Below are 24,566 nucleotides of genomic sequence, written 5' to 3'. Positions count from 1 at the left end.
GTTAACAGCCTAGAGTTCTTCTTATTTACATGACAGCATGTCATTTCTGTCCCTATATGGTCACATGCGTAATTTTCAGTGGCAGCAAGCAACAGTCTGCATGCAAATCTTGATAAATGGGCCAGACATTCCTGACCACACATATAAAGAGGCTCTATTTTCTAATAGAAAATACACTGCAGTGACGAAGCTGCACACTTTTTGGACAACTGCCACGAAAAGAATAGCATTGATGTTTACTTCAAAGTACAGTTCATGTATTTGTTCCATCCATCCAAAACTCCACCCTGAGTTTGTCTCAGTTGCATATGTCAGATTGAATGAAATCCTTTGACACTTGCTCTGCTTGACACCCTTCTGTCTGTCAGCATCGCTCACACATTACACCCCCTCCCAAATCTCCCACCCCCTTTCTCTCTGTCTCTCTCTCTCTTCTTTTTTCTCAAACGTATCTTCATGGTTTCTCGTCACATGATTTTGCCTCAGATGTAAAATGTGTTTCACAGCTCCTCCACCATGTCAGGAATAGTCTAGCTGTAACTGTAGCTAGTTTTATAAATAGGCCTTGGCTGAAGTTCAGTCTGTGACTGTCTCAGGAGGTTTCTGACTTCAGATGAAGAGAGATCTTAAAGGCAGGTCTCAGTGCTGTCTAAAGGGCAGATGGACTTAAATGCCAACGTCAACAGCCCACTGGGAAAATGGCACTTGAGCAGCTCACTATATCGCTGCATATACTGCAGAGCTCAAAAATGTGAGGCCCTTCTCCCATTTCCTATGGTCAGATGCTCTGCATTGTCTGGATCAAACGCCTCCAATAAAATTCTAATGGGTAAAGTCTGCTGATCAAATAATTCACTGGTTCCAGTGGCCCTGAGTCTTGAAGGATACTGGTTATATATAGGCAGCTCTCTTTCCTTTTAAGGCCTCGAGGAGAGGCAGGTGGGGGTCGGTCGGTGACGGGTGGTGGATTTGTTGGCCTGGTACTTGGTTTGGGCTGTCTCCCTGTGGATTCAGGCTGACAACCGAAGTCACTGCAAAGTTAATCTCAAGAGGTAGGAAAATCCATTTTTCATTCTATTTTCTGTTGCCATCCTCTCTGCAGCCTCAGGTCTTCCTTTGGTACTTGTTTTAAATCTAAGGGGAGCGGGTGTGATGCAGATATACGCAGCTGATTAGGGCACGATGAGGAAATGTTGTGTGGCCCCTAACTGGAGCCGAATCTACTCAAAGTGATGAATGATGGAATAGTTTGTGAAGGATGTGCTACGCTTTATACGGAGTAGAATAGTTAGTCCTCTGACAATGCTGGCATTGTTTCCTTGTCTGAGACAAAAGAGAAGGATGCCAGAACTGTTTGTTTTGATCAGAAACACTAATTGGTTAAAATGGCCTCTGACCTTTATTTTGGTAGCCATGCGTGACTCTAGGACTTTTATTTTGTTGACTTTGTTTAAAAAAATCCTTTAAAAACTGCACTGAGGTAGATTTAATCAACGATTAAAATTGATTATTTAAAGTACAGTAGATCAAGTAGTGGTAAATAGTTCGTCTGTGGTGCGACTGTTTATGATCGAGTTGCAGGATTTGCAGGAGGTTTGTACAGTTATGGTCGCCAATTTCAGAGGTTTCCTGTTACAGACGCAGAGACTCAGGTGTCATCTGGCAGGAATTTGTGCTGTTACAGTATTGGCAGCAGAGGACACCGACTGGCGCGTACGACTTCTGGGGCCAGAACTTGACCTGCCGGCAGGGCAGCTGAGTGGGAGGTTTCTTGTTTTGTTTGGAGGGACTGCATGTTCCTGTGCTGGATAAATTTCTGTTTCTGTAATCAATTAGGTGCCATCCACTCAACTACAAACACATTTAACCTACTTAAGAGAATAAAGTGTCATCTACTATAAGCTCTGACTGTTTATTAGACATTTTCATCATAGCAGAAGTAAGTACACATGCTGATGAGCAGCTACTGTGTTAGCTGGAATATCTTTATCTCACTAGGTTTCAGTGTAAGGCTGAGCAGGGACACGGCTTCATATTTCATCAGACCTCATTTCTGGTCTCTGATGACAAACGGTGATGTCAGGGGTTTTTGTTGCACTGTCCGTGAATGATGCAAGACAGAGTTATGCCTGTAGGACATGTTGCTGTTGCTCTGTGTGGATCAGGCTTTATAGCTACTGATTACGGATTTAACAGCAGTTTACATGTACTCATTAATGGTGGTGTGCTGCTGTAGGAGCTGCTGTGAGACTGAAATTATGAGTAATACAAGAAAAAGATAGCGTGTTGTTAGCGGTCCCAAACGTGTGTGTGTTGTTGGTCCAACAGGTGCCCGTCTACGTTGTCACCATGTCAGTGTGGATCCGACGTGGGAATTACAACCACGAATTCCATCACAAAGACACCAAATATGTGGTTAAAGAATACAGCAGGTAAATGAAGACGCCGCTCATGGAGCAGTCGTACTAACATGGTGACGCCGTACGAGCCTAACAACACCAGACTAAGCTACACTAGTTACATTAACGGTAAGCTTACATCAGGACTAAAGCATCCTTGAGCTCGTTATATATGAAGCCACATCCGACAGTGCTGAACTGGGTTAATAAAGGTGATTTACTGATGTTGTATTAAGTTTTTGACTTACTGTAAAAAGCAGCTGCAGGAGTTTTTCAGCTCAACATAGTGAAAATCTGTATGTTTTGAATGTATGTTGTGTATGTATGTTTGTGTGTGTAATTTCATATGTACTGTACCAAGAGATATTCTGAGCACTGGGTTTGGACAACTTACTGTAACTTAACAATCGCACATCTGTCTCAAACTTGTGCTCGTGTGTCCATTGCATGGCTTCTGACTTACAGTAGAGACACACAGGAACCAATCTTTGCTAATGTTCTTCATATCCCAAACTGGCATCCAAGTGTCACCAAATCTGCTGTTCATTGGGCTTCACTGTCTCCCTGTCTGCTTGAATCACCTCATTAACTCCTCCATCTGCCTTTGCCAAGCCTGAGGATGTTCTCCACTTTCTGGCCTGCTGGACATTCCCATCTATCTTCTGTTGGCAGTGGTGGAATGACCGCTGGCCTGGATCTTTAATGGACTTCAGCGGTGAAAGACACACACTGGCTGTGTTTCTCTTACAGTACCGACAACGTCCTGCTGTCAAGCACCAGGCCACACATCAGCTGAGCCACAGTGTCCCACGTACTGGATCTTCAGTAGTATCGTGTACCTAATTTCACATCATGGACACAAAATTGTCTTCTAATTCCTTGCCTCCTATATTTTACTGTGACACAGCGGTGTCACACATAATAATGCATTGTAAAATGGACAAAAAATGGAAGAAGTAATGATTAATGACAGTAAAATACAAAAGAGAGAGAGAGAGACAGACATACAAAGAAGAGGTCCCTGTTCCAACTACAGTCTCTTTAACAAAAGATGCAGAACCCTGGTAGCGGCACTGAAAAGCCTCCTGCATTCATAAGGAGAATAAAATGAATAATTAAATTCTAATTCTACACCTACAGACAGACGACCTCTAAAAGTTGTGGTAGTTCCACTTGGATGCAACGCTGGAATACATCAGCCCATGTGCCAGAAAGGACCAACGGATAATATCAGGACACTTTTACTGCAGAGAACAATGGGCAGGACAGAGTTTGACCTTATCTTGGCTCACACAACTAAACACTAATAATTTAGCTTTTATTTCTCCCCATTAAGCAACTTTGACATAGTTATGAGATCGAAAATAAACAATGACAAACAGGATGTGTTTGATAACCACACCACGCACACACAACCATTTGACCTGGAAGGTTCCAAAATAATCTTAAATAAATAGTATTTACATTCGATATTTTTTAAGTTTAATTTACAATCTGATGTGGTCTAAATTTTTTAAATTGTTTGCATTTAGCACTGAGGCGGGGGAGGAAAGATATGAGCACAAAACCCAGGTTCAAATCCAAGAAGTGGTAAGAATCCTTTTAATTATTTCCAGTTTATAGACATTTGAAGGAAACCATCATTCGCTGTAGTTGACCTTGTATTTTGTTTATGACGATACGAAAAGTGTTGATAATACTGTCATAGTAACCAAGCCACTGCCTTTAGGGAGAAGGACGTGAGCTGTAACTGTTGTCTTTAATAGTATTTGTTCTCGCTTTACTTTTCTAGATAAAGGCTAAGAGGTTGGACAAATATGTGCACGAGGAGCCGATGATGCGAGGACCAAAGTTCCTGGTCAGACTCAGGTCCCACACTGTGTTTGAGAACACTCCCGTCCAGCTGTTCTGCACCGTGGAGGGCTTCCCCATGCCTGTTGTCAAATGGCGAGTAGGAATCTTTGCTCAACTGAATCTCAGAATAACTCACAATACTGATATTCTTGGTCTTATTACGTGACATGAAATCCGTTCACCATGATTTGATGCTATTGTAGGTTTAAAGACGGTGTGATCATGGACATGTCCTCTGGAAGGTGTATGATAAAATCCAAAGGTGGAATCCATTCTCTGGAGATTCCAAGGTAGAGTAAGTTCAAACACAGATCAACTAATAACAAGGTTTTACATCAGAGGAGCCAAAGTCAGAATCCTTTATTTATGTGTAACACACTTGAGTGCCTGTCAACTATACTACAATAATTTACCATTATGGACATAGATGCTTTCTGGGAACATGATTCACATTTGGGCTCAATAGACCAGTGATGGTGCCAGTAAGTACTGACAGATGGATGAGTAGATCTACAGGGGACAAGGGGGGGGGTGCAATTACCACCATGCCCCACTACTACAGAGGCTGTTATTTACTGGGAGCCATTCATCCCACCCGCACACTTCATGCTGCATTGCGTAGCTTTCCTACATCTGCCCCTGGACGTTAATAGCGTCAGAGTGGTCTGATTAAGTGTGTGGCTGCACTCTGTATATGGGACAGAGTATAAGGCGCCCTCCCTCTAGTCTCAAGAAGCTCAGCTGTTCACATGCTGATGTAAGTGCTACATGATCCTCCAGGATTCCTCCACTCACCACCCCGTCCCTGGATCCAGTCACCTCTAGGCCTGGACGTACCGTTTAAGCCCGATTTCTACATTAAAGGATTACAGCTCCATGACACGATTGCAAAGGTCTGCTCTGTTAAACGGACCATGGAACAGGATAAAGCCCATTTCAACTAGAACTTGTGATAGTTTTATTAACAAAATCACACCAGAGACAGAAAATGCAGAGCCAGTTCAGTCCTGTGATCACTGCTTCATATTGTCCTATAAACACACTAAGTTTCACCGGTGACATCTACACATTGTCCATATGATATTTTGATTAAATATGATTAAAATGAAATAAGTGCTTCCCCTCCAGCTCCCTGCCACAACTGGCTATAGTCACTCCCACCGATAACGTCATCCTCTCATGACTACATCAGCCTAGTCTGCCTGTGTTGGCACAACAGGTCTATGTTACATGATACAGGTGTAAAAGGAGGCTGGTGTTAAATGCAAACTGCATATGGAACATAGCTGATGCAGTCTCCACATGGCCTCCACTGTTTCCCACAGGTGTAGTTACATTTTTGCAGAAATGTACAGTATCTGCCTCTTAATTCCTCTTGCTCAGAAAGACCAGATTACCTCAGTTTCCCTGTGTACAGAAATACAATATATCCACTGTCAGGTCGTGTACAGGCTCTACCTACTGTAATCTACTGTAGCTCTGGCTTAAACCAGCCACACGGTGCTGGAGAGTAAGAGATATGTGATACTTGGTGGCTGTGCTCATTTGGTGCATTAGTGCAAAACCCCACTGCACACTGGCTTCAGTTCAGCTGGATCATGGATGCACCTTTGTTGTTTCCATAGATGCTCAACTGATGACACAGCTCAGTACACTGCAGTGGCTGGTAACATCCACGGACAGGTCTCGACTCAGGCGTCCATTGTTGTCAAGAGTAAGTTGACGACTGGACACCAGCTTCCTGCCTGTGCACCGGTTCTTCAGCCTTTATTGTTACTGGACGCTGCTAATAATGATTGACCGAAACACGCTTGTTTTTCAATGATGCAGGGTTCAGGCAGGAGGATGAGACTTGTCCCTATGCTTGGCTGCCTTTCACAGGTGAGCATCACCTCCGGCTCCATTCAGCTGTGTCTGCGTGTGTCCAGAAACATTCCCTGTCTCTGTCTTTTAGCTGCCATGCTTCCCAAGATCGACTACACTAAAATCAACATAACGTTTGTGGAGAAGTTTGGTCCCGTGTTTGCTTCTGAAGGAGGATCTGCAACCCTGTCTGCTAGTATGATCCTGAATCCCAACCTGGCCAACCTGCAGCCTGAAGCACAGTGGTACAGAGATGGTAATTAATACAGAGCAGCGCTAATGACAGTCAGTTATAGTTTGTACTTTCTTTCTTACATTATTAACTCACACGACCAGAGGCATATCCAAAATTGTTACAGCTTCTATTTTAGATATATAATTAAATAACCTTTCAAATTCACATTTATGAATTAGATTGCTTAAGCAAATTTAGAAAAGAATGGACTCGTTTCCTTCTTTTTCTATAGAGACTCGCCTGTTTGACTCCAAATGGGTCAAGATTGAGACTGGCAGAGGAGTCACCACCTTGACTCTTCCAAACCTCTACAAAGAGGACGAAGGCCTCTACACACTGCGCATGGTCACGAAAGGAGGCACCGCTGAACACAGCGCATTCGTCTCTGTCGAAGGTGAGAACGTTCGAAGCAGATTACTTTAAATCGGAAATGTACAGAGGAAGGAACACGCTAATACTGGAGTATAATTATTAATTCTCATGTGTTCTCACTTTGATGAGATGTGACATAGTAAATATGAAACACACTGCTACAATAATGGAACCCATCTGACTCATTCTATTATATTCTTCATGGTAATTCAACCCGTCACTTCCTGTGTAGATGGGCCCCCCCCAGTCCCTAGTGCACCCGGAGCTCCTATGGACATCAAGATCCACGATGCCAATAGAGATTACGTCATTGTGTCGTGGAAGCCTCCGAACACCACCACAGAGGGTCCAATCCTGGGATACTTTGTGGACAAGTAGGAGTTATTCATATTAACATCATAAAGAGAAACTAGTGTCTGTATGTTGGTTAAGGTTTCATAATTCATAAATATGCATGGAAAAACCCCAGTTCATCGAAATATTCACCTGGCTACAACAGTTTATAATAAAAACGACTTTTCTTCATCTTTTATAAAAAGGAGAAAACCTATTCGCAGGTTAAAGTTCACTACATCAAACACAAACGCTATTACATGGTGACATAACTACAGTTATCTCTGATCTCCACTTCTCTCCCCTGTTTCCGTTTCAGATGTGAGGTTGGCACTGAAAACTGGACCCAGTGCAACGACCACCCCATAAAGATCTGTAAATACCCAGTGGCTGGGCTGTTTGAAGGCCACTCCTACTACTTCAGAGTCAGAGCCGTCAACGCCCGCGGAATCAGCAAACCATCACGCATGTCTGATCCCATCGCCGCCCTGGACCCCACCGAGTTTGAGAGGCTTCATGGTGAGTTAAATGTTACTGACAGTGGCCTGTGCTAATTCAATTAGGAAACAGCTACTGTACAGTACGTATAATGTTAAACATTCACACAGTACCACAGACTTAGTGGACCTTAATAATTCTGCATTAGTGCTATAAACTCTTTGGGTTAGTGAAGGTGGGAATAAGTCTTGGACTTTTGGTTTATTAACGTAGTGTATAATTAGAATGCCAGTGTGCTGTTTAGACCAGATCTACTAGATTTCTGTCAACACTCAGACTAAAGGGACTTCATCCTGAAGCAGACCGATGACACTCTTTTATTCTCCTGTAGCCAAGAAACTAGGAGGAAGACTGGATGTTGTGTCGTACCACGATGAGGTGGAAGGTTGGTTTTTCAGCCAAACGCACATCTGTTTATCGTCTTTAGAAAAGACTTTGTATAATTAAAGTGAGCCTTTCTGTGCAGCTGAAGGAAAGCCCCCAGGTGCTCCGTCAGGACTTCACGCCTCAGAAGTAGACAGAACATATGTTGTCCTCAGCTGGAAAGCGCCGGCATACTCCAGCACGGCTCCCATGTGGTACTACATCGAAAAGGTAACAAAACCAACAGCAGTTTGGGTTTCTGGAGCACGTCCACGACTCCCGTCTCTCGAGAAATCTAGAGGATGTCTCACTAAAGATCACAACGCATCTTAAAGGAATAAGACAGTGGTTTTACTGTGAATCCCACTTTGACTTGTGCCTGTACATGTATCTGGCGGAGCAACATGTTGCCTTCCACCTTGAAGAACCTGGGCTAAAGTACAGAAACTCAATCCAACCTATTGTTCAGTTATAAACACCATTATCTTTTGTAGTGTAGACGATGGGCAGAACCATCTAAGCAGCTTAACACTGCACATCATGTTACAGAGTCCATATGAAGCCAACAAGCTTCTGTCTCCTCAGAGCATGGCTGGCAGCGGTGCGTGGCAGCGCGTCAACACTCAGGTCCCCATTCGATCCCCGCGTTACGCCGTCTTCGACCTGGCGGAGGGCAAAGAATACAGGTTCCGTGTTTTGTCTGCCAATATCTACGGAACCAGTGAGCCATCAGAGCCCACAGGAACTATCGAAACTCCACAACTCAAAGGTTTGTTTCTGCCCGTTTGGTTTTCCTCTCGCTTAAAGCAAAACCTCAGCGTTTTGGAGTGACTCCTTCCTTTTGCTGCCGTCTTCAGGTGTTCCATCCGCTCCTGGTCAGGTCATTTCCACGAGAGAAACCGACACGTCTGTCCTCATCCAGTGGGCCCCGCCCAAGGAACCCAACAATCTGATCGGCTACTACATCGACCAGTGTGTGAAAGGCTCCAAAGACTGGACCTCAGCCAATCACAAGCCTCGTAAGAACACCAGGTAGGCAGAAATTAAACTTTTATCTATTTATACTCGTATAAAACACAGAATCTATGTTCAGTTTTCAATTGCTTTTCCGTTTGCATCAGGTTTGTGGTTAGTGGTCTGACCACAGGGGAAACCTACGTGTTCCGCGTACAGGCCATCAACGAACTGGGTCTTAGTGACGAATCTCAGGAGTCGGCACCTCTGACCGTCAAAGCAGCCCTCAGTCAGTATTGGCTCATTGTTGGTTATTAAAATGAACGGTTACTCCCCCAACAAATGCTGAACCACGATCACTTCTTTTAGCCAACCCCTCTGCTCCGTATGACATCGCTCTGCTGCACTGTGACGGCCATTCAATGGTTTTGAACTGGAAGAAGCCCGTCAACTCTGGTGGAGCCACCATCAAGGACTATTATGTGGACAAAAGACGCAGCGGCACGTCCATGTGGAGGGAGGTTAATATCCCACCACTCTCTGAAAGACTTTACAAGGTACAGTCAAGTCTGCGCCAACAAACTGAAACGATCACTCTGCATTCTTATCATACCTTCTTTATCTTCCTGTCCTTGTGGTTTTTGTGGTTTGATAAAAGCCGTCTTAACATTTTATTGACAGGTGGAGGGTTTGACAGAGGGAGCAGTCTATCAGTTCCAGGTATATGCAGCCAACCTGGCTGGCCTGGGGCCAGCTTCCACACATTCAGATGATTTCACGTGTGAGGCCTGGAATATGCCAGAGCCTGGTTAGTAATTATAATTCTTCTGGAAACCTGACGCAAAATAACGAATCACAGGAGGGAGGGATGACGATCATAATTACCTTCCTGGTGTTTTTAGGTCCTGCCTATGACCTGACAGTGTGTGAAGTGAGAGACAGTTCTGTGGTACTTGAGTGGAAGAAGCCTGTCTATACCGGCTCTGGGCCGATCACTGGATATCATGTAGAATACGCTAAGAAGGGCACTTCTGACTGGACCACAGCCAACAACACGGCCGTCAGTCACCGCTTCCTCAAGGTGAGGCATCCATGGACCCTTGGAACAACAGGCCATATTCAAGCATTGGATTACTGTGAAAATATATTCACCAATAAATGAACAGGGCGTAAGCTGAAATTAAAAAATGGTCATATGTAAATGTTACTGTAATTCAGTATGTGGCTGCACATGTAAAATATTATCTTTAAAAATAAGACACATTGTGGTCTTGATCCTGCATGTGCGGTCCTTTGTTTGCCTCTCTGACGCATCCATACACAGAACAACAAACTGTGCAACACTGCCATCTAGAGGATAATGTAAACAACTACTGGGTAAATACAGACAAAGCTGAGTGGAAAGCACATGAACCTATTTAGTCCTGCACTTTTACACAAAAGTTTCAGTTGTACCTAAAACTCAAAAAGTAAAAGTACACTTTATTAATAAACTAAATAGCTCTTTCTTATAAATGAGTCACACACTATCAAAACTATATTTTTTACGAACAGCAGGATTGAATGCAAAACATTTTTGCATTTTTTTAACGTTAACTCTGAAATAAATCGCCTTCAGAAATGTTATTTACATACAACGTCTTACGTTGTGGGAATCCAGCACTGATTGTCAGTTCCTGTTACTGGCATCACTGTCACCATACACGTACAGTGGGTTCATACAGTAGCTCACGTCATGTGACAAACTTGTTTCCTAGGTAACGGGTCTGGAGGTGGGCGCTACCTACACATTCAGAGTGCGTGCAGTCAATGCTGCAGGAGTGGGCATGGCCTCCATGACCTCTGACCCCGTAACCGCCAAGTCTCTAGAAGGTAACGTCCCATCACAGGCAGAAAACGCATGATGCATGTCCAAGTTTATGAATCTCAGCATTGATTTTCTGTGTTGCAGCAAGATTACATTTAATTATAAGTAGATAAAACCTTATGATGACAAATCACTGAAAGACAAAACTATCTGCTTTCTTTTTCAGTATTTTTGCAGATGAAATGTGCAGAAGCTTAAAAATCACCTTTGTGTGTTAAAGGTTCCCATGAAGTGTCCTGTGAGGTGGATGCAAAGTCAGGTGACATTGTTCTGTCATTTGAGTCCTGCCAAATAAACCAGGGCTCCCAGTTCATCTGGAAGAAAGATTATAAAGAAATCACAGACTTCTCCAAAGGAGTTGTGGTCAAGACTGAAGGCAACCAGTGAGACACACCTACCTGGCACATCTGTGTGCACAACCTGTGTTCTGAAATCCTACTGTTACTACTACTGTTCATTTTTGCCACACCTGTCTGTTTGTCCTGCTCTGTAGTTCTAAGCTGGTCTTCCAGAACGCAGCTCAAGAGGACTTTGGCACCTACTCTGTGTCCGTTACCAACACACAAGGAGTCTCATCCAGCTATACCATCTCTGCTGAAGGTAGGAACGAGCGTGGCTCTGCTGCTACACCCACCCACTCAAACCCCACCCCAAGCTAATTAATACTTAAATATATAGTACATTCATTGATAAAGTTCAAACTCCAGTTACTGCATATAAACCCAGCAAACGTTAAGCCACTTCCACACTGTTTCCTGGAGAACAGAGGCAGTGCCGGACCGAGCCAGGATGAAAGCAGAGGCCACGCGTACAAACCGTCAGACCAGCACCTGGCTAACAATTTCATTCCGCATCTGATGAATAGCCGGCACGTTGCTCATATTATTTCTCCAGGCTTGGGGCAGAGTGACAAAACCACGTCCTCGTGGCAAAGACCTTTCTGTCACAATATTTTTCCTGCTGTTGCACCACCACACTGCAAGGCTTTAATATGTTTCTCAGCATGCCTTGCGCTGATTACTTCCTGTTCGACCTGCAGTATTTTAAGTCCTAATACGCTGTGAACTTGTAAAAGAGGCGTTTTCATTTTCTTCACCTATATCACAACCTATGTCTTACTGCAAATACCCTCTCTGACCATCAGAGTATCAGAGCAGCTCTTTGGATTTAATTTAAGATTAAAAAAACTTTATCAATCCTAGAGGGAAATTGCTTTGCCACTTATGATTGCTTTCACACATAGAAGGGAAATTAAAAATAGTAAAAAAGTATTATGAAGACAGACAGGTAATATATACACACACAAACACACATACATATAGTATGTATACACATATACCCAGATAGAACTCATACACACACACATTCACATTAAATTACCTTTTATAGACATATGTATGTACTACAGTACACAGATGAAGATCGACCCTCAGAGGGGGGAAGAGTTGTACAGGCTGATGGCACCGGTAGGAAGGATCTCCAGTGGCGTTCTGTGGAGCACCTAATACTGATCAGCCTGTGGCTGAAGGTGCTCCTCTGTCCAGCCAGCACCACATCGTATAACACTACATTGGCCACCGACTACTAGAACATCCTCAGCATGATGCTGCAGACATTCAAGGACCCGAGCCTCCTCAGGAAGTACATCCTGCTCTGAGCCTTCTTCTGCATGGCTGAGGAGTTCTTTTTCCAGAGCATAGTCTGAGGTATTTGTAATTCTAATTGGTGTCCTGTGGGAAAATCCTCACAGGACCTGGAACAGTCTGCAGTGGTACTAGGCGACACAGAATGTCTCATGTGGGCTGAACAGAACCTACAGGAGGTCAGGATTAGTATGGGGTCAGTCTGAACAAGTTCCAGTAGGTACAAAAATCAAGCTGGGGATTTGATCCCAGAGGAGGCTTTTGCGGCCTCCCCAGACCATCACCGTCCTACCACCACGAGGCCAAGCACGATGAAGCAGGCAGCAGGACAATAACAGCGGCCACCCCAGACTGAAATGTGCTCAGCATGAACCCGTGGTCCTAGCCAAATGAAATGTGCAACTTGTCCTTTTGTGTTTCAGAGTTGACAAAACTGCTGGCGCTCAGCTATGATATCAGACACCCAAGTAGGTACCTCTGGCTGACTCCTCAATCTCTCATAATCTCTCTCTTTGTCCCTTTTAATCTCTCCTCTCTGGCCTTTTTCTCCACTGCTTCTTTAATCTGCCTCACTGGGTCTCCCCGTTTCTCCATTTCTACCTTTCATGCCCTCATGTTGCTTTGTTCTGACTTGCTTTGAACATTTTCACATTTCTTTCTTCTTTTTGGAGCAGATTTCTCTTTTTATTTGATCCCACATAAAAAAAAAGTCTTACCTGCCTTTGCATCACCTGCCTAACCACTGCTCACCTCTTCCCTTCCTGTGCCTCCTCGTCTCATCTCTCCTCTCTTGTTACTAACAAAATGTTAAGTTATTAGTAAATATGTGCTATAATGTCTCCACACCTTTAACCTTCCGTTCTTCTGTCGCCTTCCCCTTCCAGTCATCCCTCTCAAGTCAGAGCTGGCTTACAAGATTTTGGAGAGAGGCAGAATGAGGTTCTGGCTTCAGGCTGAAGAGATTTCCCCCAAAGTCACCTACAAATTCTTCGCAAACAACAAGGAACTGTCTGGAGCTGATGTAAGCTACACTGTAGTTTTAAAAATGGATGCTGTTGATGGGGAGGAAAAAAACTGTAGTGATTTGTCTGCTCGCCTCTTGGCCATTCAACAATAAAGCCACAATTGCGGTTTTCCACCAAGTGTATGACGACAATTCCACTTTTCTGCAGCCCAACAAGATGGGTCATGACGTCTCGACGGGCATCATTGAGTTCATCATGGACCATTTCACAGAGGAGAACGAGGGGACGTTTACCTGCCAGATCACAGACGGAGGCGGAAAGGGACAGAGCTCGCTGGTTCTGATTGGAAAGGGTAACGTCTGCGCTCTCTAAATCAATCAAACCCTGCACTGTCCCGCTTAAACGGAATACCGTCTACAGCCCGATGAATTATTGGTAACCTGCAACTGAGACAAGAATAAAAACGAAACACAAATCATTCTTTCCATCATTCCATAGCGGCTGCAGTATAGTACATATACTGGCAAGCCAGAATGAGCGCAGTAAATTATGCATATGTGCGTGAGCAGGCTTACTACATCCTTGGAACATTATGGACTGCATTTATTATTCATAATCTATTATGTATATTCTTGATAAAGGTAAAGTGGGGTTTAAAGCAGTAAGGGTAAAAGAGTAAAGAACGCGTGTTTCAGATTCTGATCAAGGCGCTCATGATCCTGTAGCATCTACTGTACAGACAGCGCCTGCCCCATTAATGTGCATCTGTGTGTCCATACAGCTTTCAAGGAAGCGCTGGCTGAGGCCGAGTACCAGAGGAGAGAGTACATCAGAGTCAAGGAGGGTAAGACACACAAAACATCATCCACTTCACTTAGCCAGAACACTGTGATGTTGCCTGGGAAACAACTAATCTAATCAGGGAGGATACTGGAAAGAAGAACACTGGCAGCACTTGGAAGGAACTGGGAGCTGGATGCTAAAAACTAGAAATGGATCCGTTTCAAATGGCTCACCACCTGCTACAGCAAGTTTGGATTCAGGAAGTCACAAAACTGTAGCAACACGTTAAATATCCCACGGTGGTGTATCAAAAAAAAAAGCTTAGCTCAATGCAAGACAATTATTAGAACACATGCAGTCAAGGTCCATAAGTAATTTGTTTTAAGCTCCTGTCCCTTCTCTGGGCTTCTATCACACTGCAGGTCCCCACTTCAGTGAGTTCCTGTCACTTCACATTGGAGACGACTGTTCTGTCACTCTGATCTGCAAGGTAAACACAGCCAAACTCAATAATGATCGAATATTTGCACTGTAAACAAAAGAGAAGCTGGCGCGTGGACAGTTGATGAGGCATTCTGTGGGACCACAATGCTGTGTAATAAGGTGCACAATGAAAATAACTAGAATTATACTGTCAGGGGGTGTGTCTTGGCTTTGGTAGCAGGAAGTATATAATTAAGACAATTTTAAAATTAGAGTTCTGCCCTTGTGTCTGGGGTTGCTATCTGTATACTCTGCCAGTTTACCACAAACAAATGCATTCAGAAGAGTCCAGAAAATGCAAGTATACAAAGGTTTGACGTTTGTTTTAAATGACAGGTTGCTAACTTGAAGAAGGAATCACAATTCCACTGGTACAGAGAGGACACAGAGATCATCCCTGATGTGAAGCCTGACCTTGGATCAGGAGTGTGCAAACTTCCAATTAAACAGGTAATCTCAATCTCTGTATATTTGTTTTTTGTAGTGATTCTTGGTGTTTGTACTATAATCATGTATTAGTGCAATATGCTGCTCTGTCACACAGTTCAGATTCCTAAGTCTTACAAATCTGTGTTGCACAACCGTCTGTTTCCAGTTTTCACTGAAGACGTCAGGAATTTATAAGGCGACGATCAGTGACGACAGAGGAAAAGATATGAGCCAAATTGACATCTCTGGAAAAGGTAAACACCGCGTATAATTCACCTCACATCTTAAATTGAGGAGATCATTCACTAACTGCTCAGTTGGCTGTGTAACTTAAAGCATTTGAATAATAATCTGTAGGAAAGTAACCTATACATGAACTGAAGAAGAACCTGATGCTCATTAAAAAGTGGAAGACAGCAAAATCTGATTTGAATTTACATCCTGTGTCAAACTAATGAATTTTTAACAAACCCTCCAGCGGCAGCGTTGTTTCTAAACACTCTATAAAAATAGCTGTAGCTGTATGACAGCTTACTCACCTGATCAAATCTACTCCTGAGAAAACCTTTAATTTTCCACTAAAGGTTTAAAAGAAACTTAATCTGTTGTGCAGCCTTAAAGCATCTGGGTTAGAAACCAATAATAATCAGAGCTTGATAAGAGATTAGCAGATAGCAATCCTCATGCTTCTTCAATCCTCCTTATAATAACTCATTTCGGAGTCTCAAATGCAGCCAGCAGAGGGCTGACCTTCCATCTCTGCTCTATTCTTGACCCCTTGTTTCTCTGTGTCTCTTGTAGTTTTTGACGATGCCATAAACAAGATCAGTCAGATAGCTGGTATGTATCTGCCTGACACACGCACACGCACACGCACACACACACACACACACACACACACACACACACACACACACACACACACAGACTGTCACTAACATAACATATGCCTCTATTAAAAACTAAACTAAATATCAATATCAGCCACCGCCCGCTGAAAGAAGAAAGTGAAAAACGATTTAAATTTAACTCGGCACAATCACACCCCAGTGATAAGAGATTTAGCAGATCCATCACCAGGCTCATGCATTTGTGTTCTGAAGTCCCACTGCTACATGCACACACTTATCAGCGTGTGACAGAGGTTGTCATGCTGGAAGCATTTGGCCATCGTGCCATCATGTGGTGAAATCACTTTAAAATTCCGCTGCGCTGTCACAGTGACAGTGTGGAGGAGCATCGCACTCCTATTTTAAGAGACAGTCACTTGACAGCTCTGCAGCAACTGTTACAGCAGTGGTGCAGAGGAGAAGAGGGTTCATTACTGTGATAATGGGAAACCATGGTGATGTGACCAGGTGGATGACACAGTTGTACACTTGTAATGTGCAGGCAGCAAAGCCCTCCGTCGAAAGAGTGAGGTACAAAACTCTAAAATAGCTCAAAAAAGGTAATAAGACCTGTGAGGGCTCCGACTGTCTGCGCTCCTAAACGTGTGCCCCGCTTCATTAGTGCAATTTTGCTCTCAAGCCCAGATAAGGTAACTCTACAAAAGCCGCACAATGGATGCCGCAAATGGAGCCTCGGTTGAGGTCAGGACATCCTGCAGCTCAGCAGAGGAGACAGCATGTGCATCAATAGGATGCCATGTGTGCACACACGTCTGACACACGCCTCCCCTTGCTCACCTTCTCCAGGGGCCAGTGCAGCACAGCTGGTGATCAACTGCACAGCAACAGGTATTCAGCTGCAGTGTCACATGAAGTATTACACCTCAGAGATGAACATCAGCTGGTACCACGGGTAAGAAACGACACCTTACACTTCTACATTACACTAATAACTGCTTTTAGTAATTATAGAGTCTGCCACTAAGAACACAGCACCAAGCGAACTCCCGAAACATTTAGTCGTAGAAAATAACTTTTTGAAAAAATAACCACAAACACACACTTTGGATTTTCTCCTGCATTAAATTGCAAGAAGTAGCTGAAAACAATAACCCACATAATAAAACCTGTGATGGCTGCTGGCAAGTATTTTCATTATGGTGGTTATTGCGGCAAAATTGCTATGTTTTGTGCCAAAAATCACACCTTATCATCTCTCCTTAAGAGGTGAAATGTTTCTGCACTTAGTGTAAAAACACTCTGACTTAGCCTGAAGATTAAAAACTGTGGAGGGAAGGCAAAATAAAGCGCGGGAGCGTGGCGAGACAGACAACACGGGAAAAATGAAGAAAAATAGCAGAGGAGAATGATTATGGGGTAGTGGAGGCTTTTCTATTATTCAGTTACTCAAAGAAGCAAAAAAAATATGGAGATTAGATTTTTAACCCCCCTCCTCCCCATCCTTTCTCTGAGTGTGTGTGAGAGCGACAGATAGCATGAGAGAGAAATTGGTATCCCTAGGCGTAACATTAGGCAAGCATGTAAACATGATTTTCCATTACCTCTGAAACAGGCTTCACCCACTCACATACAAACACACACACACACACAATGACAGTAACCTCCTCTCTCCTCCTCAGTGAGACTAAACTCTCCCACAGTGACAAGATTGTGATTGGAGGAACCCCTGCTATGGCAACAATGGAGGTATTATGGTCTCCCCTATGATGCTGAACAGTATATGCTACTTAGGTGGATTATACATGGGTCATTCTCTGACACCCCGGGCAAGGGCTCAGTTACTCAACTGTGGTGCAGTCCTCAGTCTTTGTAGTAGCAAATGCAGAGCAGCTAATGAACACAAGTTTTCAAAACTGTTTTGTTGTCTTATTAGAGTGGAGAAATAAAGCTGAGTGATGTCGGCTGGATGCTAATTAGGGAAATGATGACAGCCTAATTGCTTGATTCACAGGTGATCGAACCAGTGGAGAAGGACAAAGGAAGTTACTCCATCGTAATCACCGACCCTGAAACCTCACATAAACGCACGCTGGACCTCAGCGGTGATGGTCAGTAACTTCTCCTCCTCCTCCTGGTTGTTCTTTTACTGAGCCGCTCGCTCTTTTTATTGATAATACAGTAAAAAAAGTGGCTGAGACGAAAGCAATGCCTTGTTTTTACGGCGCGCTAAGCTTCACTCTGTAGTTTAAGGCCTTGGAGTGATCCTCAACTTGAAAAGTGGCTGTTTAAAAGTTTTGCGGTCGCTCACAAAGAGGCAAAACTGTGAGCAGTTCATGCGGCTGCAAAACGAACAAACAGGCACGTTCCAAGATGTTTAGAGTACAATGTAACAGGTTCAGTGCACGTTAAAACCTCCTCAACTTCTGATTAAGGAGGATTTTTATATGACCACTTTGAACGCTTTAAACATGCACTTCTGCCTTTTTTTACCCAGCACTGTGAATTTCTGGTGGAGCATCGCTCTGAAATAAAGTAACAAGACAATTAATGTCAACAGTAGCCATGAAAAGGTGTTTTTGTCTTTTGCAGTGTATGACAAGGCCTTCGCCGAGTTCCAGAAACTCAAGTAAGACTGCGAACACAATCTGTTCATATACTTGCTCCTTTGTGTGTATATTTTATGAACCACCTCTGCTAACGATGAATCTCTGTTCCTCGCACATTTGAGCTCACATTGCCTGATCACTGCAAGTTTGACATCTGGTAGTGCACAGTAATGAGTTCCCAGGATACATTTCATATACTGAACATCACATTGCTCATCCTCATTCTAGTTTCAGAAATTAAAAAAAGCGCAATGTTTGCCATTCTGTAAATATGATAGAGACTGAGGTTTGTTCTTCTTCAAACAGGGCTTTGAGTTCAATATTTCAAATAACATCTGCAAGAAGTGAAACTTTTTCTTCATCGCTATGACAACAACCTGTGGCGAGCCTGGTTACTTCACTGACCGCAGCACACATGTACTGTAGCTCCTCATCCAATAAGCCCATCGATCCAGAAGATAAACAGAGTTTTAATCAGCCCACTAGACCACTGCAAACACCGTCCACGTTCAGCACACTCACCTCTGGACTATTCGAGCAAACACTAACCTGTGCTGAGCTCGGAGCGTGCCTGCAGTGACGAGTTCACAGCATATTTATTCATATGCACATTTGTGCACTGACCTGCATCTTCTGAAATATTTGTTGAAACGCTTCGGCTCAGCTAAATTAGGTTTGGTGTATTTTGAATAGAGGCTGAATATGTACAGCTGATCTGTTTGTAGTAAACTGATGAACTAAAGCTAAAAATCAATCAAAAACAGACAGCAGTAAAATATAGTATATATTAAGAATAAGGCTCAAAAGACAAATCCTTCATGATCTAAGACCAACTCAGCAAACAACAAACCTACCTACTGAACTTTCTTTCTTTTAGAAAAATCATTAGAACCTCCAAACACAAAATGCTGCATGCAGAGTGGATGCAGTCCAAATCCCTTTTCTAATTAACATTCAAAGAGAGACATTTAAGCACAAGGTTTTGCAAACACGCTGGTACAAGCGACACCCTGTTGCCCTTTTGATTGAGCATCAACATGCCACAGGCAGAGCAGCGTCCCCCCAGCCATCTGGCCCTGTGGCTGACCTCTGGTCCTGCCACGCTGCTCAGACAGCCCTCATCCGGACTTTACAAAGCAATATCATCTTCCCCAGCAAAAGATTCTTAAAGACCCAGCGTGAATTAAAGAAAAATCTGACTGCTTTTTGTAATCTAGAAATGCGATAGATGTGTGTGGTTAGTGAGTTGATTAAGTCCATGACCAAACCTGGGGGTGAGGAACTACTAAATCAGCTCATCATTACAGGTTAGAGCTGTAAGAAGAGCTGTTTCTCAGCTCTTCTAGTTGGTTTCCTATGTCTGTGTTACATAACGGTCCTAGAAGTGCGACAGTATCATCTGTTGGGAGCTGAGGTTTATGATCTCTGACTTGTTTTGCTTCTCAAAAGGCATCTGGTATTAGTTATAGGGAACAGTAGAAGCAAACGTCTCACATTTTGCTGTGTTTCAGGGCTGAAGCCTACGCTGAAAAGAGTGAGTTCATCCTCTCTTCCCTTACTTTCATCCATAAAAGTTACCAGCCTTAAAGAATAAAGCTGCTGTGTGTGCTGTCAATGAGGAACAACTGTGGCGTTTCAGATCGCGGCAAGGTTGTGGGAGGACTGCCTGATGTGGTCACCATCATGGAGAAGAAGGTGATTGTGATGGGTGGGGCTTTAGTCTCTGGGGACCAGTACAGTGGGCATTAGTCTGATCCATCGGATGGTTCTGCTTCCTACAGACCCTGAGCTTAACGTGTACAGTGTGTGGGGATCCCAAGCCTCAGGTGTCATGGCTGAAGAACAGCACGGAGGTCGAACCCGACGATCAGGTAAATGCTGTGTGGCTGCTGCTGAGAGCCAGGACAGGGATGGAAATCTATTTTAAAACCTGCTTTAACAGTCACTGGAGCGTGCTCGTAATTGGGAGAAGGAAATTAAAATACTGTCAGCACTTCAAAAGAGGCCTCGCTCCTTTCTTTGGTTCCCACCTGTCACACGCTGCTGCTGCTGTTTAACCTCTTCACAAACCCAACCCCTCCTTCCTTCCTCATGATTAATTACCTTATTAATCAAACACTATTGCACTCGCATGTTTCTATTAACTTGTCTAGAGATTCTATGGAATTTCCACACTGGCTGCGTCTGCTACGTTCTGTCGCGTTACTCCTGTTTGGATTTTGCGAGAAAAGAGCAAAACCTGCACTGTCAAAAATAAAAGCTTTGACGGTTTGATTATTGAAAAATTATGAAAATACTCAGTATTTTGTCCTAATGTTGTTTGTAATTGTATTTTCACAAGTCAAAGTTTACTAAAACACTGATCACCCTGCTGAGATCTTTTTCATTCCCTGACCTGCTAATAATATGACATAACATCCACGTGGCTGACAAACATCAGGAAGGCGTCTTCCCTGAATGAAAACCACGCACAGGATTCAACAGAAACTAAATGTGCACATTCTATAAACGCTGCAGTGAAATACACCGGTTATTAAGATTCATGGGAGATTTCAAGGCACTTATGTTGATACTGTAGCACGAGGGGTCAAAGCACTTCACTCTCACCAGCACCACTTCCACCGTCTGGAGTAGTTCGTCTTTTCTCTGGCGTGTGAAGAAAGTCAACAACACACGTGCTTCACCTCGGTTGGTTTTTGTTCCAATTCCATCATGTTGTGACTGAGGGCTGCACACTGGTGCCCTGGTCAGCGGTGTCACATCAGCGCGGCGGTCGTCGGTGTGAGCTGGCGGCCGGCCGGGGCCTTTCAGTCCGGCTTCGTCCAGCTGTTCGCCTTCTTTGGGTCCTCTCCATCCGTGCTGCACAAACGCATGGAGGCCCGGTGAAGTGAGGAGTCTAAAGCAGTCGTCTGTCTCGCAGCTAATGTCAGCAGACACAAAGAAATAGATGTTTTGATTGCACTAACAGGCCCATCAGAGAATATATGGTAACGCGTTACAGTATTGTAGCTCTTGTGTCCACCAAGCCCAGCGCCTGCTGCTAAAGGGATGTGTTAATCAGAGCCCACGCGACTGCTCAGAGTGATAAATACAGAACACGCATTTCAAAATAAAACTAAGTGACACCGATTTCAAAACTAAGTCGTGCTAAAATCCCTGCGCTGCCCTTTTCACTGTTAATATCTGATTCTATATTTCAGTACGTGGTCTCCCTGGACCAGGGCAAGTTTGCCAGTCTGACGATTAAAGGCGTTTCCATGGAGGATTCTGGCAGATACACCATGATCGTCCAGAACAAATACGGAGGGGAGTCTGTGGATATAGTGGTGAGTGTCACTGCTGTGTGCAACAAATGGCCGCGTTTGTGGCACAAACCTCCTCGTTCCATAGTTCCATAGTGAGCTCTGTTTGGAGTCACATGAAACATGGGGAACTTTTAACCGAGCGGACATTTGAGCTTTCTTCAATATGAAAAAGAGCCAAAGCAGTGTGTTTAAAGGCTGCACAATTCAAGGTGTACCACTTGTAACACTACAGTACATCACTTAAAAGTGCATTTTACTGTGGCATTTAATGGCTTCACAGCAGAAATGAATGCGCTCTGCTGCACCCAGCCTCCCTGCTCCACTGGGCTGCTTCATCCACCGCGCGCTCAACGCTTCAGGTAGTCGTCATTATGAAATTAGAATAAATGAGAAAGCTCTGAAACTCACTAGCCAAGCAGAAACAACTGAAACCTCCCACTGGTTCGAAGGGACAGCCTTAACCCCTTTCCTTTAATTCAGTCTTACGGCTGCATTGACAGCGTCAGAGTCTTTCAGAGTACGTCTTAAGCTTTGCACGCGTGGATTCGGGCAGTTCATTCCGCTGCATCTTGTCAAGCTCGGTGAGATTAGATGGGAAGTGTCTGACCTGCTATCCTGAGGTCTCTCCAAAGATGTTCTTTGGGGGTTTCAGTCTGAGCTTTGACTGGGCCACTCAAACAGTCAGAGACCGGACCTAAAGTTACTGCTGCCGTGCTGTGCCTTTGTGCTTTGGGTCATTGTTGTGCTGGAAGGTGAACTGTCATCTGGGTCTCAGGGGGAAAACTGTGGTGTAGGTTTTCTCTGTGTGTATGGATGCATTCATCCTCTCCATTCTGAGCAGTCTCCTTGTCCCTGGTGCTGGGCTCCTGGGACCACTCAAAGCTTTAGAAATGCTTTTGTACTTTTTAGCTCCATCTATATCTTGCTATAAATTTGTGGTAATGGGTTGGGATTTTGTTGGATCTTTCACAGTTTGAAACAGTTTCTAGACAGATGTCAAGGATTGATGTACAGTCATTTATAAGTATTCAAGACACAGTGGCTGCTGAATGCAAATTACTGCGCATTCGCAAGCCCACCAAGGCTGGTTTCTATGTGACTGCACCCTAATTACTGTAGGTAGCAACTGTATACTGTGCGCGCACACACACACACACACACACACACACACACACACACACACACACACACACACACACACACACACACACACACACACACACACACACACACACACACACACACACACACACACACACACTCCAAGTTAAATGCCTGCATAGGGAATGTTTCCATAATAAAATTCACGTCTCTGTCTGCTTCTTCAGGTGAGTGTTTACCGCCACGGAGAGAAAATCCCTGAGGCAAAACCAACTTTGACTCCAAAAACAATCATCCCTCCAAAACTCCCCATCGAGCTCCCTCAGCCCAAGACCCAGCCTGCTCCCAGCCCAGCTCCCAGCCCCGCCCCTCCCAAGACCCCACTGGGAAGAGGCATAAAGAGCCCAACTCCTAGTCGGAGGAAGTAGAAAGCATGAGCATCACATAGGAGGAGGAAACCAATTCACACACTGGTGCACATGTAGACCACCCAGGCTTTTAATAAGATTATGTATCTGGAGAAATATTGAAATCATTAAATGAAATGGAGCTACTGCACTTGGCCTTAAGTGGAAGAGTCAAGAAAACCCTGATACAGTAGCTGAAATAATGTTTAAAAAAATTAACTGACAGCACGACAACTGTATGAAAATGAAAAAAAAAAAACCTAAAACTAATAAACATAAGTGCTTATCAGAACATGACTAAATTAGAGATGATTTTAATTGAAAATAACTAAGTTGAAACTTGAATAAAGCTGAAATTCAAATAAACGAATGAAAAGTGTTTTTATATGTTGTAACACTTGAGTGAAGCCAAACAATGTGCTCTGGTTAGCGTTAACTCACTGCTACAAGCCACATATGGATCAAATAAAAGCAACACTCATGATGTGCGCTCATCGCTGTCCTGGTCCGTGACTTGAAACCCTCCACAGAGCGCCTCTCCCTCCTTCACTATGGAGGCAGGCTGGAGCCCAGTTGTGGCCTTAATTTAGCATCACAGCTACCAGTCACTTCCACATCCAACAAACACTAACTAACTAACTGTAACACTAACCTTCCAAACAGAGAAATTAAACACGTCATGGCGCTGCTACGCTGTCTATGCTGTCGGCTGCTGCAAATATATAGTTTGCACCATCCTACTTAACAGCACCATGAGACACTGAACATGCTGGCGATCATCTGACACTGAATCCACACACTCATACTCTGCTTAATACTGACTCTCACTGTACGCAAATACGTTTTGGGAAAATCTATAAATATACTGCCTCACAGCAAAATATCAATTATGTACAGTACTGGTCATCAGCCAAAAGCAGAAACAGGTACAGCACATGGCAGGAAGGCGCTCAGGACTCGTGTCCAAGTGCAGATGGTAGTGGTGGCAGAGCAGATGAGATCTGTGGTTCATTAAAGCTGGTGAGAGGAGAGGACGCAGCGGAGGAAGGTAAATCCACTGTTTCTGCGTTTGCTGTTGCTAATAAAAAAAAAAAAAGAAACGCTACATTGCTGAGCCTGTCTATTCATCCTGTCAGAGACGGATCCAGACAAGAAACAGATTTCAGGAGCGAGGGATCTGGAGAGACTGGAGGAGATAAAGTGAAGTGTGAGGCTGCTTTTGCTGCTGATGTGTCTCCTCCGGCCTTATGAGACA

The 24,566-nt window shown here is 43.9% G+C and overlaps 2 protein-coding genes and 1 long non-coding RNA gene across 4 annotated transcripts in view; 1 reads left to right on the top strand and 2 right to left on the bottom strand.

The window, feature by feature from the left end:
- Positions 1–24,566, bottom strand: part of rnaset2 (ribonuclease T2) — a 45,099-nt gene that overhangs the window by 6,061 nt on the left and 14,472 nt on the right. The gene's annotated exons all lie outside the window — the stretch shown is intronic.
- Positions 906–23,677, top strand: myom2b (myomesin 2b). The gene is made up of 39 exons (XM_029144064.3): positions 906–1,052; positions 2,329–2,432; positions 3,932–3,989; positions 4,192–4,346; positions 4,457–4,543; positions 5,879–5,967; positions 6,084–6,134; positions 6,208–6,372; positions 6,584–6,745; positions 6,956–7,097; positions 7,376–7,575; positions 7,886–7,939; positions 8,021–8,148; positions 8,503–8,686; positions 8,775–8,949; positions 9,039–9,160; positions 9,241–9,428; positions 9,553–9,679; positions 9,774–9,952; positions 10,629–10,743; positions 10,959–11,121; positions 11,232–11,338; positions 12,804–12,848; positions 13,266–13,402; positions 13,554–13,698; positions 14,128–14,190; positions 14,552–14,619; positions 14,949–15,062; positions 15,208–15,295; positions 15,843–15,881; positions 16,739–16,844; positions 17,572–17,638; positions 17,904–18,000; positions 18,482–18,518; positions 20,010–20,032; positions 20,138–20,193; positions 20,280–20,369; positions 21,699–21,824; positions 23,132–23,677. The coding sequence occupies exons 2-39, from the start codon at positions 2,350–2,352 to the stop codon at positions 23,330–23,332; spliced, it is 4,236 nt and encodes a 1,411-aa protein (XP_028999897.1). The 5' UTR covers positions 906–1,052; positions 2,329–2,349; the 3' UTR covers positions 23,333–23,677.
- LOC129603908 (uncharacterized) lies at positions 9,971–11,073 on the bottom strand. The gene is made up of 2 exons (XR_008694254.1): positions 10,944–11,073; positions 9,971–10,811 (listed from the first exon to the last, which is right to left on the bottom strand). It is a non-coding gene; the product is annotated as an uncharacterized LOC129603908 (long non-coding RNA).

The sequence above is a fragment of the Betta splendens genome, chromosome 3 (genome assembly GCF_900634795.4).
Source record: "Betta splendens chromosome 3, fBetSpl5.4, whole genome shotgun sequence".
Classification (NCBI taxonomy): domain Eukaryota; kingdom Metazoa; phylum Chordata; class Actinopteri; order Anabantiformes; family Osphronemidae; genus Betta; species Betta splendens.
Note: the sequence above shows the minus strand (reverse complement) of the source record. Positions and strands in the feature narration are given on the sequence as shown.